Genomic DNA, 16,182 nt, shown 5'->3' on the forward strand with positions numbered 1-16,182 from the left:
ATCCACAGATCTCTCTTCCATGAATCCCTACTTCTATCCCCTTAGCACTGACCTAATAGCTTTGAGTGTGTAAATTCAATGAGACCATGAACTCCTTGAGAATAAGTCTTCTCATATTTTCTTCAACATTTAATACAGTAAACAATTAACAATATCTAAGACCTTATATCCCTTCCAGTGTATCAAATAAAGAAACCCTCTCAACAGTTTTGCTTTAAAAAAAAAAAACAGCACCAGGGTGGGTAGGGAAGGGTGGAAGAAAAATGAAGTGCTCCAACCTAGAATGTGAAATGTTACTAGTCTCGTTTGCATGTTTGAAGTAACTGTATAAAGATGACTTTATCTGAAGGATAACAGTAATGATAACAAATCCCCTCCATGATTAGATAGTAAGTGTTCTCCAGGCTCTTGAAATTCTCCTTTTATTAGTTTCTTAAACAATTTGCCTTCCATCATTAACCCACATCTATAGTAACATACCACTAATCATCACACATGGAGAAACACTGCTGTTAAATTTCAACTTTCACTTCAACTTTCAACCAGTGGTTCTCACAGCAACACCTAGAATGCTTGTTAAAACAGACTGCTAGACCCCACCCCGACAGTTTCTGATTTATCGGACTATTGCTATAAGCAATTCAACAAGATTTAATATAATTTAAAACTTAAAGCTCAAGGAGATCAGCTGGGGAAAGATAAAAGTTCAAGAGGAACAGACCAAACCAAGCACCCTAATAGCTTCAAAACATCCACACAACACTATTCTCCCTTCTCTCTTCCTCCTCATCCCTCTACTCCTTCCTCCAAACAAGTTAAACAATTCAAATTTATCTTGATAAACACATTTGAATTCAGTATCTTGGAAACAATGAGTATCTCCAACTCACTGAGATTTTACAAGGATGTTAGATAAACAAAGCATTCATGTAAAAAAGACCAATCTAGTAGTTTAATTCTCTGGTTTTACCTTCCCAGATTTAAAAGAAAAAAAGAAAAAAGAAAAGCAAAAACTGAAGATTCTGAGATGTAAATTTAACTTGCCAGTTAGAAGAGGAAATGCAGGGGCTAGAAGTGACTCCCCAACCGATACACAATACACTGGAATACACTGCCTCTAATTTGTTCCTGAAACCTCACCTTAGAAGTTCTTTAATTAAATATTTTAATTAAATAAATGGGTAAAATAATACTAAAGATCTCAAATCAACAGCCAACAGGAAATTTCCCTCATAAAGGTTACATATTTCTTTCTTTAAAACAGATTATTTATCGCAAAAAATCTTAAAATAGTTAACATGTCCACCCATTTCTCTTTATGTCTCCTCTCTAACAGACCGCTCACATCTAACAGCCCTGTGCATCTCTTCCTCAGTACATCCCTTAAACATGGTATTCCTAAGGGTTACTGCCCTTCTCTGCTCATTCTCCGAGTCAAAATCAAGACACTGGATGAACTATGACTACTCCAGTGATTCAGATCTTACTGGAGCGGCTAAAAGATATAGAGATGCTTGGGTTCCAACTCACACTTGACTAATGAACAACAATCTCTGGGAATGGAAACCAAGGACCTCTATATTCCTCACCTTTATATGCTTCTTAGGCAAGATCCATGCCTCTGCTTTAACAGAGTGACCAGCACACACACAAGGTACAACCAATATTTGCTAAACCATTGTTGCAGAAACACAAAATGGCAGTCCTTCAACTGCAGAATTGTGTAGTGTTAGTTTGATAAATTACTTAGCAATTTTGGCAATTGTATTAGACAACCACTATAATGATAATACTAACCACTGTAATATTCATAATACTAGTTAAGTAAATATAGCTGGGTAAATTAAGGGCTTTAAGCAGTTCTCCATCAATGATATAAGTTAAAGAAAATCCCCAATCTTTTCTGAAAAGCTCAAAAACTAAGCAGCCACGAAAGAGTTAAATAAAACAAGACCAAATTAGACAAACTATAACAAGAAAGTTACAGAAAGCCAGAAAACCAATAGTTTAAAAGAAAAAGTGTTAACTTAAGACTAGAACCAGCAGATATCTACAAATAACAGTATTAACCTACTGTTGCCCAGAACTAGTCATAAAAAGTAATTTAATCTCTCCTGGGGGAATTTGACTAACTTGACCTTTTTACATTTCAATCTTTTTCTCCTGCATATTTATTTTTAAATTCACTAAAATATCTGATTTGATACCGACAAATAGCACTGGGGAGAAGGGGATTTAAATTTTTTAGAATTAACAGTAAGCTCTCTGCTGTGAACTAAGTAAAACAAGTAAGCCATTGTTTCCCTTAAAGTTTAAAATGTACTGTCATATTAAATCAGCATTAGTTTTAATAGAAAACCTTACACCACTAACATTTAAAGCCTCTATGAATATAAACAGGTCGTATAAATCAATGAAAGATAAACATCCCAGAACAGGGTAAAATGAGCAAAAGCAAAGGGCAATTTACAAAAGAAATACCAGTGCCCAATAAACACATTAAAAGTTCAACCTCATCAGCTTTTTAAAAAAAAAACAAAAGCAAATTTAAAAAATGATGACCCTTTTATCTCAAGCAAGCAACAACTGGTGGCAAAAAACTAGTTTAACCTTTCTGAAAGCAATGTGATAATATGCATCAAAAGCCTTGGAAATAAGCTAATTCTTTGACTCACCAATTTAATTTATCCTATGAAAATAAAGCATTCAAAGATTTATCTCTACGGATATTCCCAATGAGGTGTATAAAAGCTAGGAACTAGACAATAAAAGGAATACCATTAGTAAGAAGAGACTGATTAAACAAATCAGATTTGTAATCACACAAGCACTTGAAAAATAGTCACTTATTGACAGGAGAAGTTGTTGACATTCCTTCAGTTTTTGTAAAATGCGTTTTTCTACGAAAACATAGAACATACAGTTTGATTCTGCTATTATTTTTTTAAATGTATAGCTTACCCACAGTTCTGGAACAATAACTACAGTTCAAATTCTGGTATATCTCTGAGTGCCAAGAAAAATATTTTTTTCTTTTCTTCCCTTGCCTAAACAGTTTTTTCTTACAATGTTCATGTGTTACCTGTGTAAATTTTAAAGTTTAAATCTATTAACATAAATAACCTATAACATAACCAAAACCTAGTTTAGATCTAGTGTATTCATCTGGAGAAAAAATGGTCTGGGATAAATCCTACCCTTTGATTTACTGATATTTCTAAATATGAGCTTTTATGAGTGGGAGGTAATTAGGTTTCCTCATTGATTTCTGCTTGGAGGAGGTACGGGGATCGAACCCGGGACCTCTTGGGTGCTAAGCATGCCCTCTACCACTTGAGCTATACCCTTCCCCAAAGGTGGAGACAGATTTGTGGAACAAGTGAAAGCACACGTTTTGTTTGTACTGTTTGTTTTTGGGGTGGGGGGGAGGGATTAGGTTTCTTCACTGAGCTAAATATGAACTTTTAATAAGGGATAGATACTTATGCATTCAGGAATTCTATTTAAGAGCATCCTTAACATGAAGTAAACTAGAAAAAAAAGGGCTTCCAAAAATCAGAAATGGAAGCATGGTAAAAGTAGGACGTCTTTAAAAATCCATAGTATTTTGTAGTTCTTCTTAGTTCCCCTAAACTAAGAAAAAAAGAAAGATGTCATACACATTAACTACATCTCTGTTCCAGAAGTGACATAAAGAAATTGTAAGGTTTGGCCTCAGTGATTGAGACACACCTCAGAGCTGAAAAAGTTGGATGAGATTTCAGTACAATGAAAACAGACTGTAAGTTAGATAATAAATATCCATGAGTTTTTAAAAGCCAATTAAAATGCCAATAAGGTAAGTAATAAGCTTGAAAACATCAGGTTTCATATACATTTACTATATAATGTATATGGTAAATAAATGAAAAGATAATTCAAGGTTTCGCTGTAAATTCAAGTTTCCTCAAAGAAAACAAAGTTTCTTAATTTAGTGGCTTAAGAAATCAACTGTCATATTTTTAGAATCAGAAAGAACAGTAAACTTATCTTTCTTCTACAACCTTTCAATGTCCTCCTGAGAGTACCTTATACAAAAGTTTGAGATTTCCACTGTTTAGTAACAGCACCAAACCAGAATTTTTTTTTTAACTGTTATTCAGAAGTTTTCAAATAGGCCTAAATAGATGGTTCCATTTTCAAAAGAACGTGTCGCTTACTAGACAATACTGTAAAAATCTATTAATCATGCAAACTCAACAAGTAGGCAGGGACATACTAATTTTGCCAGTCAGTAAGAGCCAACCAATTTTAAAGTGGGAAAAAAGTAACTGATATACAAGAAGACAATAGTAACCTACTACTCATGTATATAGTTTCCTTCCATGTAACTAGTGTTTTCTAAAAGTAGCACTGAATCAAGACTTCATTTTTATTCTTCAGTCCTATCCCTGACCCCTCATCACAACTGTTTATCCTCAAATGAAAACTTTTCATTTCCTAAGGCTCAAAAACGCAAAATTTGACCCACAAGGTTAAATGAGATGTGATTATCAACTTAAACTAAGCCTAACTTACTGACCACGAAACAAGAAATAATCAGATAGAGGAGTCCAGAGGCAGAAAGCCTCCACTTGCAAATTCACAAAAGAGTCTTGCCCAATATTAGACAATAACACTGCGTTCTGCTGTTGTTTTAGCTGCAAGGCTGGGTATGCAATCCGCAGTAAGTATTGCAACAGTTTCGAGTATGCCAACTGGAAAATAGTAGGTAGGTCCCAAGCAAACAGCAAAGAGTAAAAAGATACAAGCATAAGCTTCACAATCTGAAAAGAAGGCCCATCAGCACCTCTTCCGAGAAATAGTTCCCTTCCCCCACCTTTAAGTAGCCACTTAAGACTGCCAAGCAGATCCATTTCTTTATTAACTGGTGCCCACTTGGGGCAACCGTAAACCAAGCTGCTCTTAGGCCTACTCTAACCCCTTCCAAAAGTGCTCAAGTGAGACTGGTGGCCGGAGAAGCAGTCTTAGGGGCCCAGTTCTTCCTGCTCTTCTGCAGCACCCCCTCCACTCCGCCCCGCCCCGCCCCTGTAGGCGCTCCTAGGGCCAAAGGAAGGACATCGGGCCCGGGGACCGGCAGGAATTGCCCGCAGGAGAAGTCTAAGGCAGCCGCAGGCCTCCGCCATAGCAGGACCTGGAAAGCACCGCCCCCAGCGCACCTCCCCACACCCGGGTAACCGGCGAATGTCTGCTTTCGACACCCTCCAGCCCCAGCAGAGGCAGCGGAGGAGACAGGGCCGGGAACCCCCGGGCCCGGCTGCGCACCAGGCCCAGGCCTGCTCCTCGAGGCCGCGCGGGCCGCCCGAATCCGCTCCCGGGTCCGACAGGGTCAAGCCGGCGCGGGGGCCACCCTCACCTGGATGACCTCGTTGACCTCCCGGATACATTCCACCATGTGTTGCAGAATCTGCTCGGCCGTGAGCACCTCGTAGCGGTAATCCTCCTCCTGCTCGTGCCCCGGTCCGCCGCCGCCACCGCCGCCGCCGCCGCCGCCGCCGGGCCCCAGAGCGCTGCCGCCGCCGCCGCCCGTCTCCCCGCACAGCAGTCCGTCCCGCTCCCCGCCGACGCCCAGCCCGGGCTCCACCAGCTCCACCTCGCCCAGATCCAGGTTATCATCGTCCGGCTCGTCGTCGTCCTCGTCCTCCTCCTCCTCGGCGCCGCTGTCCTCCTCGCTGCACTCCTCGTCCTCGTCGAACTCGTAGTTGTAGCCCTCGTCCGAGTCCATGGCGCGGCGCGCGGGGGCCCGGCGGACGCTGGCCCCGAGGCGAGGGGAGGGCGGGGACGCCGAGGCCCCGGCTCTCGCTCCGGCTCCGGCTGATGTCCGGACGCAGGCCTGGCTCCGGCCCCGCGGGCCGCGGCTCCTCCCCGGGCGCGGCGGCTGGCGGCTGGAGGCGGCGGGGAGAGCGCGGAGGAGGGAGGGAAGGTGCGAGGGTGCCGCTCGCCGCCCTCCTCAGTCAGACGCGGCTCTGCTCCGGCCTCCGAGAGAAAACAGTCCCCAGCGCCACCTCCACGGCCGCTGCTACCGCTACTGAGCCAACAAAGGGGCGTGCGTCACCGCGTCGCGCTGCGTCGTCGCGTCACAGCTCCTGGCGTCACCGCGCCCCGCCCCGCCGCCCCTGCGTGCCGGGCGGGGAGACCCCACGGCCGGCGCCGAACCTGGGAGCGCGGCGCCGCGGGAGTCGCATGTCAGTTCCGGCTGCGGTCGCTCTGTGGGCCGATCCCGGGGGCCGTGTCCTTGAGGAGGCCGGGGCCCCTGGTCCCCGAGAGGCGCCCTTCAGCCACCCAGGGGGCGGTCTTTGCCGCAGGCCGTGGGGAGCCAGCCGCTCACGCCTTCCCACCGGGCGGTAGGGACGCTTCCCGCCCGCCCTGGAATAACTCCGGGGCGGCCTCGACTGCTGAGCTAACGCTCCTCTTGCCGGGGCTGCTCAGTGGAAATCTGTTTCATGCAGAACCTCTAAACTGAGTGGCCGGTGAAGCTCGTTTGGAGTAATTCCCTTGATTCTGTGCCCTGGTGCAGACGTGCAGTGGTTTCCGAGTCGCCTGTAGTGACGTCATTTTAAAGAAGCGCTTCCTGAGCGCGGCTCGCCGGGCACCCGCTCAGGGCCCGCGGCGATGCGCAAGTCGCGGCTCTCCTTCCCTGAGCGCTGCGTGAGGGCTTCGCTTGTGTTACTTACCACCTTCGTGGCGCCGCAGTCCCCACTAAGACCTGGGGCTCAAAGGGGAGCCGACTTGACCAGGATCACACAGCGCTTGCCCTGTATTAGCCCTTAGGTGACCTTAAACATCAATCATAAAAATACTAAAAGGGGAAGGTATAGCTCAAGTGGTAGAGCATATGCTTGGTATACACGAGGTCCTCAATTCAACCCCCAGTACCTACACTAAAAATAAATTACCTCCCCCCACCACCACCAAAGAGGAAAGAATTAGAGAAAGAGCAGAATAAACCCAAAAGCGAGTAGAAGGAAGGAAATAAAGATCAGAGTGGAGATAAATAGAGTATACAAAAACAATGGAGAGGAGTGAAATGGACAAAACTTAAGCAAGATGGACCAAGAAAAAAAGAGAGGAGAAACCAACAAATTAAAAAAAAAAACCTGTATAACACACAATGTGTATTCCATACTGGGCTATATATAAAATGCATTATAAGACAATATAGGCAATGATAGAAATATTTACAGGGACCATATAAAGCAGAGAGATAGTAGTGGTCTCTTATCCAGAAATGTGCTGTATGAGATGAGTGTTGATGAATGGATAGGAGTTTAACAGAGAAGATAGGGAAGATGGTCTAGTCTAAGAATAACAAAAGCAGAAGTACAGAAGGTGCGTGTACAGTAGTTTAGTTTGGGGAGCCTAACGTGCAAGGAGGGCAAATGGCAAAATATTAAGCAAGTTAGTGGCCAGGACAACAAAGAGTATTTTATACCACTTTAACCGTAGACTTAAGTCTTTGTAAGTAGGACAGGAGACGCAGAGAAGTGTTCTTAAAGAAGAAAAGGCATGAGAAAACTCCCTCTTGGGATAACTTGAAGGACTGGCCAGACTGGAAAACGTTTAAAGTCTGAATCCCTAGCTTCCTGATCAATCTTACTGTTCAACATGCAGGTTCCCTTTGGAAATTTATTTTGAAAAGTTAAAGATTCCTTTATAATGTAAATAAGGCACAACTAACTTGTCCATTTTGTAAATTTTTTAATAATCAAATTTCCTACAATAATCTTAGAATTTGCAAATTAAAACTCCTAAAATCAATGCTGGTAGGTCTTGGTCCTTTGATTCTGTTTCTAGCAATTCTAGGTTGTCACAACTGGGGCGAGCTAAGGACACTAGCAACCCTTCTCTCTACCCCATCCCCGTTGTTACATACCTACAGAAAAAAATCAGCAATGCTCATCAATACTCTAAACTTCTCTGCCCTGTCTTTCTTTTCATCCACCCCTACCTTGAGTAAACCCTACCATTCCTATCCTCCACTTTGGTACTGGAGCATCTGACCACTACTGTTGAAATTTGCATAATCATAGGCATTCTGTTATTAAATTCCAATCACCTACCACAGCTGAAGCCTCAACACCACCCAGCAGTCCTGTTAAATTTTTCTAAATTGTTCTCTCACTCTAGGCAACTCTTTCAGACTTTCATCAGTTTTTTCACACCCTCAACCCTGCCCTTCCAGATCCTCCCAAAGTACATGACTTTACATCACAGAGAGATTTGAAATCATAACGACCAATGTGACCGAAGCATGCTGAGCAAACAAGAGAGCGCTATGGGATAAAGTCAGAGGCGGCAGATCAAGGCAGGGGGCCAGTAGGTCCTTGTAGGCCATCTTAAGAGGTTTACATTATTACAATGGGAAGTATTAAAGGATTTTAAACAGAAGAATGGAACAATATGAACTGGCTTTTTTCCCTTTAATAACTGGCTGCTTTGTGGAGAATGGACCATGAAAGCGGAGACCAATTATGAGGCTATCTCAGTAGTCCAGGTGAATAATAACAATGGCTTGGGCTAGGGTTATGGAGATAAGTGGTCTGCTTCCTATATAATTTGAAGGTAGAGCCAACAAATTTGCTGATGGCTTGACTATGGGGTTGCTAGAGGAATCAAGGATGCCTCCTAAATTTAGGGCTTGAGCAACTGGATGAATGGTGGTGCCGTTTACTTAAACATGTCAAATTTGAGATGCTTGTTAGGCATCAAAGTAGAGATGCTGAGAAGGCATACTAATGTACAAGACTGAAGGTCAGGAGAAGTTAGGAGTGGAGGTAGAATTTCACCAGAATTTTGTCCACAAATGTTGAGAAGCAGCACAAGCTCAAGTTTAAGAGCTTAGGCTCCAGAGGAAACAGCTGAACTTGCCTCTGCCTCTCCAGCTGCTGTTCATAACTTTGAACAAATCACTGAACCTCTCTGCACTTCACTTTGGAAGATTACAATTCCTATTCTCATAGGATTATTTGTGGGTATCAAATGGAATAACGTAGTTAAAGCACTTGACACGGTGCCTGGCACATAGTTATGTGTTCACAAAATTAGAAGGTTTAAAAATTGTCAGGTCACCTTACATCTTGTGGAGGGGGGAGCTATAGCCAGTTGGACTTAACAACCTTTTGATTGGCCTTATTTTTCCTTATCCATATTTGTACATGGCCTCTGTCATCTGCATTTTCCGCAGAAGAAAATTGGTCTGCTTTTTCTCAGAAATGTTTTCCATAGTCTCATGACTTCTTTTTTGGGCAGTATCATAGTGCTTCTGAATTTGGGGGGCTCCTATTCATGGATAAACCATCGTAACCAGATTTTCAACAACACTCATTCTGTTAATATTTTTAAAAAATATCTTAGAATCAGGTTAGTTTATAAGGCTATTAAAAGAAACCAGTATAACAACTTGTCTCCAGCCACAAATTGGCCAAGGGATGACCCACATAGGATGTTTTCTTAAGTGACTTGATCTTAAAGGTATTGCCCATGTTACTGCCTTCTCAGCTATGGTGATTGCTGGGTAGGACAGTAGTCTGTAAACAACAACAGGACAAGGTCCTTGAAAAACAATAGGCACGTTAATATTTCCTTGGTGCCAAAAGAATAAATGTTCTGCAATTAGGTAATCCCATCGTCCCTATGTCCTAATAAGATCAAAAATATTAGTACACATTTATTAAATATCTACTCATAGAGCAAAACTCCATAAATATTTATATGCTCACCAAAAGGTTATGAATGAAATTCCAGCAGGAAGAATATGCAAGTGCTTTTCAGATAAACAGAAATTAAAATAGCACTGGAATTTTTCTAAGGGCAGATAATAGAGCCGTAAGCTCTGGAAAAGCCTCGAGTAATGGCAGGGCATTAGGGTGACTAACCATTGAAGTTGGCACAGAATGGGGATTTCCTGGGATGTGGAAGTTTCAGCGCTAAAACTGGGAGATCTCAGACAAACTGGGACTTGGTCACCTCACCAAAAATTCTTGTATGATGTAATTGAAACACTGTTTCCAAAACTAAGTGGAAAGAAATTGCTTTTTGTCCTTTTGTTTCTAAAATCTTTTTAATGTAGCATTTTTTGCTTTTTTTTCCCTTAATGTTTGAGTTGGTCCTGTGTTTTATCAGGCAGGAGGTAAGAAAATTAAATTTTAAATTTAACATTAAATTTTAGCAAAAGTGCAGAAAGATACTAACAAGCTAATTGAATACTTTGCATTTCTTTAAAAACACTTGTGTACTTCATATTTTGTTACAAACAACATTTACATATTACACTGTTGTTGAGAGATGGATCTTATCATACAGTTCTATGTGATGAATAATAATGAGGCTTAGAGAAACTGAGGTTATTTGCCTCATTAGAAGTCTGGTAAAAATAGTAATAACCAAAAACAGAACCTGAGATTCCTGACTGCAGCCCCCTCTACTTTATCTTTCCTCTAGAATACAGTTTATAGCCTTTATTATTGAACCAGAGATTTTATACAAGTGATTGTCTACAGTGTGTGGTAAGATAATGTGGGATCCAAAAGTAAAGTACATACATGCTTTCATACAGTTGGACAAATATGCAAAACCATAGTGTCTGTACCATTCCCCGTGTTTGCAAGACACATTTATTTGGCCTAAATGTATACTTACATTGTAGCAAAAAATAGCAAATGGTCACCCCCCTAAAAAAAGTGAACATATTTTTGTGTCCTAATGACTTAATCATTTGAAGAAAAAAGTGTTTTTATAACAAAGTTTGCAAAAGAAATGCTTCACTGTGGTTTACAATATCTCTATTGTATTGCCTTGTGGATGTATTTAAATGAATGGATGAATGAAGGGGCAAAAAGTGAGCAAATATATTATTGAAGGTCTACTGTGTGCCAGAGTAGGTGCTTGTACATTTTATTTTTTTATTTTTGAAAAGAATTGTTTATTTTTTAAAATTTTTTGTTTAAATTTTTTTAAATAACTGGGTTTTTGGGGATTGTTTCTAAAAAAGAATTGGGTTTTGTTTTGTTTTTAAAAAGAATTGTTGGGGGCTTGGGGGGGTGTTTTTTGTGTTTGGTGGTTTTGGGGGGGTTTTTTGGTTGTTTTTGTTTTGTTTTGTTTTTTGTTTTTTTGGTGCTTGTACATTTTAAATTTACTCCTTATGATCTCCTGAAGTTGGGACTCTTAACTTCATTTTAAAGATGAGGAAAAAGACTCAAAGATGAAAAGTAATTTGCCAAAATTCACAACAGGTGGCATAACTTTGATTAAATCCAAGTTTTCAGAGTCAGAGTCCACTGTGTTTTCCATACACTTCTCAGTAATTGTAATAAGATCTTATTCCTGTTCTAAAATGTGCCTTGGTATTTGTTGCAATTGAGTAATTGCTATCAAGCCTACTGCTGTCTAGATTGGCAGCATAAACACTGACTCTGTGCTATGTTTGTTCCTCCTGGAAATAGGTAATAGAAATAGAATAGTGAGTAAAGAGATATGTTATCCTCTATTCAAATAGTCCCACTTTAATCTTGTAGATAAAACCTTAGCATTTTCAATGAAAACTTAAAATACATGTCACAATTGTTTTTGGTCAACCATGAGTAGTTATTTATAAGTGACTCCTCAGTGCAAAGCACTTTTCTAGGCATTCTGGAGAGATAAACAGAAGAACCCTGTCATCTAAGAGAGCATAATTTACTTTAAGGAAAGGGACTTAAATTTGAAGGAAAGATTAGTTATAAAGATGGTAACTGTGTGGTTGAAGAGATGTCACAAACCAAGAAGAACGACACAGATGGTGAATGCTGAAGGAGTTTACAAGAGTCAGAAGCCACTAAACTGAGATGTTCTAAGAAAGTACTATACACTAGACTTTCTCGTGCCTCCGTACCTTTGCATCTGCTGTTCCCTTTGCCTGACACCCTCCCGAACCACCCCCAACTAATCTATGTGCTTCAAGACTGCTGTTTTTTCAAGCCGTTCCAAACCTGGCACTTGATGCCTAGAACATGAGTTGTCTATGTGTCTCCCATTACTAACAAACTTCCAAGCTTTTGATAATGTTGGAATGAATCAATGAATCAACCGAAAGCTGTAAACCAATAGACACTTATCGTCTGTCCTCAAAGTGCATTAATTTAATCTTGCTGACACTACATCAACATTAGTGTTCTTAATGTTCTCTGTTAATTCTTCTAGACCTAGAAGAACTTGAAGATTGTGTGGAAGAGGAGGAGGGCACCTGATGCGTGTGTCCTCCACAGCATCCCTTATCCAGGGTTTCTCTCGGACAAATGCCCAGCTCACCTCTCCCATCCCTAGTGGTATCTCAACTCTTAATAGCTCACGGCAAGAGAGGACTGATGTTGGAATTCAACACATTGGACACAACTGATACAATGCAGCCTGTTTATGAATGAGTGAGGGACGGTAGCAAGGAACAAAAAGGAAATGCCATAAGGACCTGAAGATTGGAGTAACCCAGGGCACCTGACAGGCCCATCTGGCCCCAAAGCTTTCAGAAATGAAAAAGCTTTTCTTTTTCTTTTTCTTTTTTCTTTTTTGTATTTCTCTCTTGGCTTTTTTGTTTTTTTCATTTGTTTTGTTTGAGACAATACCGTGATTTAAAAGGCATAGTCACCTCTTACAGCTCCAGGAACCAGATGCCACTCCTTAGAGTCATTTTGCAATGTGGTAAGAACTGGTTTTTCAATTCTGTCTTTCCAGCTGTACCCTCGCGGACATCAGTAAAGTAATAATAGAGCGTTTGTGATACATGGCCTCTTGTCCAGGATGCTTGGCAAGCTGCTTCACATTCTGCTTTCATGAAAAGATTGTGTAGCATGTTGGATGCATGTTTTGACACACTCAGATGCTGAAACACTGAACAGAATTCCCGTTTTAAAGAGCTTGAAAGGTCAGTAGTTACATTGTCTCTAAATGTTATTAAAATGGAATAGTCTCAAAGGGTTAGCTCACTGTTACTGATTGGTGTATTTTCACACAAAGCAAAGCTGGGCATACGCAGACACCTTTTTTTGTGAGTGATGACAGATAACAAACTGCGTGCATGAGCTATGAGCCTGTTTTCTTTTGAGTGATTGTATGTGGGAGGTTGTAGGTGGAGAGGGTCAGACAGAGGGATGTCATGTAAAAGTGAGTACTACTCAGCTAACTTTGAGAGGCACTGCTGGGAGGCAGTTAGCACCATGGGCTCCTGAGCTAGGAGCCTTGTTAAGTGTATCCCCTTGGGCAAGCTTCCCCTCTCAAAAGCCTTTTTTCCGCTGTATTCAATACCTTGTAATAGCCTATAACGAAAAAGAATATTAAAAGGAATGTATGTATGTGTAACTAAATCACTGTGCTACACACCAGAAATTACCACAACATTGTAAACTGACTGTACTTCAAATAAAAATTTAAAAAAGGCAGCCTGCTATCCCATTTTTAAAAAATCAGAAGAATAATAGGATTTTTCTCATTGTAAGGATTAACTGACAATGTCAAGTATTCATTACATTATCATTATTGGACACAGGAAATATACAGTGTTTTGTTTTGGACCTGAGAATATACAAAGATGATGATTCAGTCAGTTTGAAAGCAGTTGCCCTTTGAAGAACCCAGACCATTATTCATTTGTCAAGTTGCTGAAAAACATTGCTGTGCACTTCTTGTGTGTTTGTATTTTTATTAGTTAGTTCAACAAGTCAGTTGTTCACCAATAGTATGCCAGACACCAGGCCAGCTGTGGAGAACAAGAAGATAAATAAAGCTCTCAAAATGCTCACAGACTTGTGAGGGAAACAGGCATGTAAACCATTAATTACATTATCATATGATAAGTACTGTAACGATGTGGGATCTCACTGTGAGAGACACAGGAAGACAGGCATCTCAGTGTGGGAGGCAGACCAGGGTGTCGTGGAGTGCTTCCTAAGGGAGGTACGGCCTGAGCTGAATATAGGACGGAAATCAGTGATGCTCTGGAAAGAAGGAATATGTATGTACATGTAAGCATGAAAAATATGGCATATTTGAGCCACGGCCTGTTTGGAGAACGGCCAGTGTGTCAGCATGTCTGAAATGTAGGGTGTTCGTAAGACTATTAGAAATGCCCTTGTCCCTTCTTATATTCCTTTCCCTTTTCCCTTTTTTAAAAATTTTTCGGGGGAGAGGTAATTGGGTTTTTATTTACTTATGTTTAATGGAGGTACCGGGGATTGAACCCAGGACTTTGTGCTTGCTAGACACATGCTCTTAACACTGAGCTATGGCTCCCCACCTCTCTTCCTTTTTTATCCTTTCTCCCCTTCCTCCATAGGTAACTTGGCAAAAGTTTCCATAGCTTGCAAATGGTAGTGCTGGAAACCAAGGCCCTGATTCCTCCATCTCCAGAGTCTGTTTTTCTTCAGCTGTGCTACTTTGAAGATTTTTCACTCTTTTAATAAAGTTTGTCGGTATTCTCCTAGGATTTTTGTGAGAGAGACTATGTCAGGTTGCTTGCTGCACTAAACTAATTTTGATCATTGCATTTGGATTATATTGGGCAATAGGATGAGTGCAAGGAGGGGAAGATGTGTTCCATATTAATTCAGTTAAATACACATTTACTGAATGTAGCAGGACATAAACCATTGTATTAGAGATTATTGAAAATACAAATCAGGTTACATGTCTTATTCTTAAGAAGCTTACAGTCTAATACAGGAAATGACACTTACAGGAAAAAAGTTAATGCAAGACAGCTTATCTGTTAAGCTTAGCACTAGGGCAGTGTTTCTTAACTTCTTTCTTTCATTACCATCCCCTAAGGAACTTTTTTAGACCTCTTAATCCTGATCACCTCCCCTCAGGAAATTTTAACACTGCAAATATACTGTATATTTATGTACTGTATGTAGATCTTTGTACATAAAAAGACTACTTTTTGTTTCACACATACACCCTCAAGAACCAATCTTTCCCCCTTGGAGGTAACATTGCCCGTGTTTGGAACATATACACTTGGCTATGGCTATCACTTTCAAAGTCTAAGACTGACAGTCAAATGCTAGTCTCAGAATTTTGGTAAATACCTACCAAAGATTAAATATAATTTAAAAATTAAGTTTCCTGAGTTAAAAATAAAACCCACAGCATTAGATAAAAAAAAATTAATGATGAATGGATAAAGATGTGGTGTGTGTGTGTGTGTGTGTGTGTGTGTGTATATATATATGGAATAGACTCACAAAAATAGACTCACAGACATAGAAAACAAATGGTTACCAAAGGGGAAAGGTGGGAGGGATAAATGTGGAGTTTGGGATTAACGGATACACACTGCTATATATAAAATACACAACAAGGACCTACTGTACAGCACAGGCAATTATATTCAGTATCTTGTAATAAACCATAATGGAAAAGAATCTGGAAAAGAATACATATATATATAACTGAATCACTTCCTTGTATACCTGAAACATTGTAAATAAACTATACTACAATTTTAAAAAATTTTAATTGAAAAGTAAAATAAAATCATTGTATATATACTTGTGTGGCTGAAGCTCCTTTTCAAGTGTATTCACAATATAGTCTGTGTAATGGGAAGGCAAGAAGAAAATGGAAAAGAATTTGAAGCTATAACCATGATCGGTTGAAAGAGAAGCTCAAGTTTGTAAATTATTTCAACGTCAGCCCACTCTTATCATCTTCAGCTTTTCCTGACACCCCTATCTTGTGCAGATTTATGTGTTTGTTCTCTGCACGCTATTGAATCTCTTCTCATGTGTTTCTCTGCCATTTATACATCCTCTTTGGTGAAATGCTTCATGTGTTTGCACATTTTCTAATTAGATTGTTCCATTTGTGTCTTTTTTTGTTGTTGTTGTGTTTTGAGAGCTCTATATTCTGGATACTAGTCCTTTGTCAGATGTGTGGTTTGCAGATATTTTCTCCCAGGCAGCTGTAGCTGATTTTTCTGCTTCCTAATGGTATTTTTACCAAAGCAGAAGTTTCTAATTTTCATGACACCGGAATGATCCATTTTTCCTTTTATTGATGCTTTTGCAACCACTGACACTCTGGGATCAGCATTGCTTCTTCCTTAGACCTTACTGCAAATGCAGACCCTTTGAACTAGCTTAGCTACACGGGAAGGCCTGGAGAGAACCCGAA

General features: G+C 40.5%; 1 protein-coding gene and 1 long non-coding RNA gene across 2 annotated transcripts in view; one reads left to right on the forward strand and one right to left on the reverse strand.

Annotated features, from left to right (window-relative positions):
- Window positions 1-6,300, reverse strand: part of ARIH1 (ariadne RBR E3 ubiquitin protein ligase 1) — a 90,245-nt gene extending 83,945 nt beyond the window's left edge. The window contains exon 1 of the mRNA XM_045516897.2: window positions 5,396-6,300. Within this exon, the coding sequence (XP_045372853.2) occupies window positions 5,396-5,764 (369 nt within the window). The 5' untranslated portion in view covers window positions 5,765-6,300. The remainder of the gene's footprint in view (window positions 1-5,395) is intronic.
- Window positions 6,301-6,741: 441 nt separating this feature from the next.
- Window positions 6,742-15,557, forward strand: LOC141575224 (uncharacterized). The gene is made up of 2 exons (XR_012502644.1): window positions 6,742-8,533; window positions 12,217-15,557. It is a non-coding gene; the product is annotated as an uncharacterized LOC141575224 (long non-coding RNA).
- Window positions 15,558-16,182: the final 625 nt, after the last annotated feature.

The sequence above is a fragment of the Camelus bactrianus genome, chromosome 27 (assembly GCF_048773025.1).
Source record: "Camelus bactrianus isolate YW-2024 breed Bactrian camel chromosome 27, ASM4877302v1, whole genome shotgun sequence".
Taxonomy (NCBI): Eukaryota; Metazoa; Chordata; class Mammalia; order Artiodactyla; family Camelidae; genus Camelus; species Camelus bactrianus.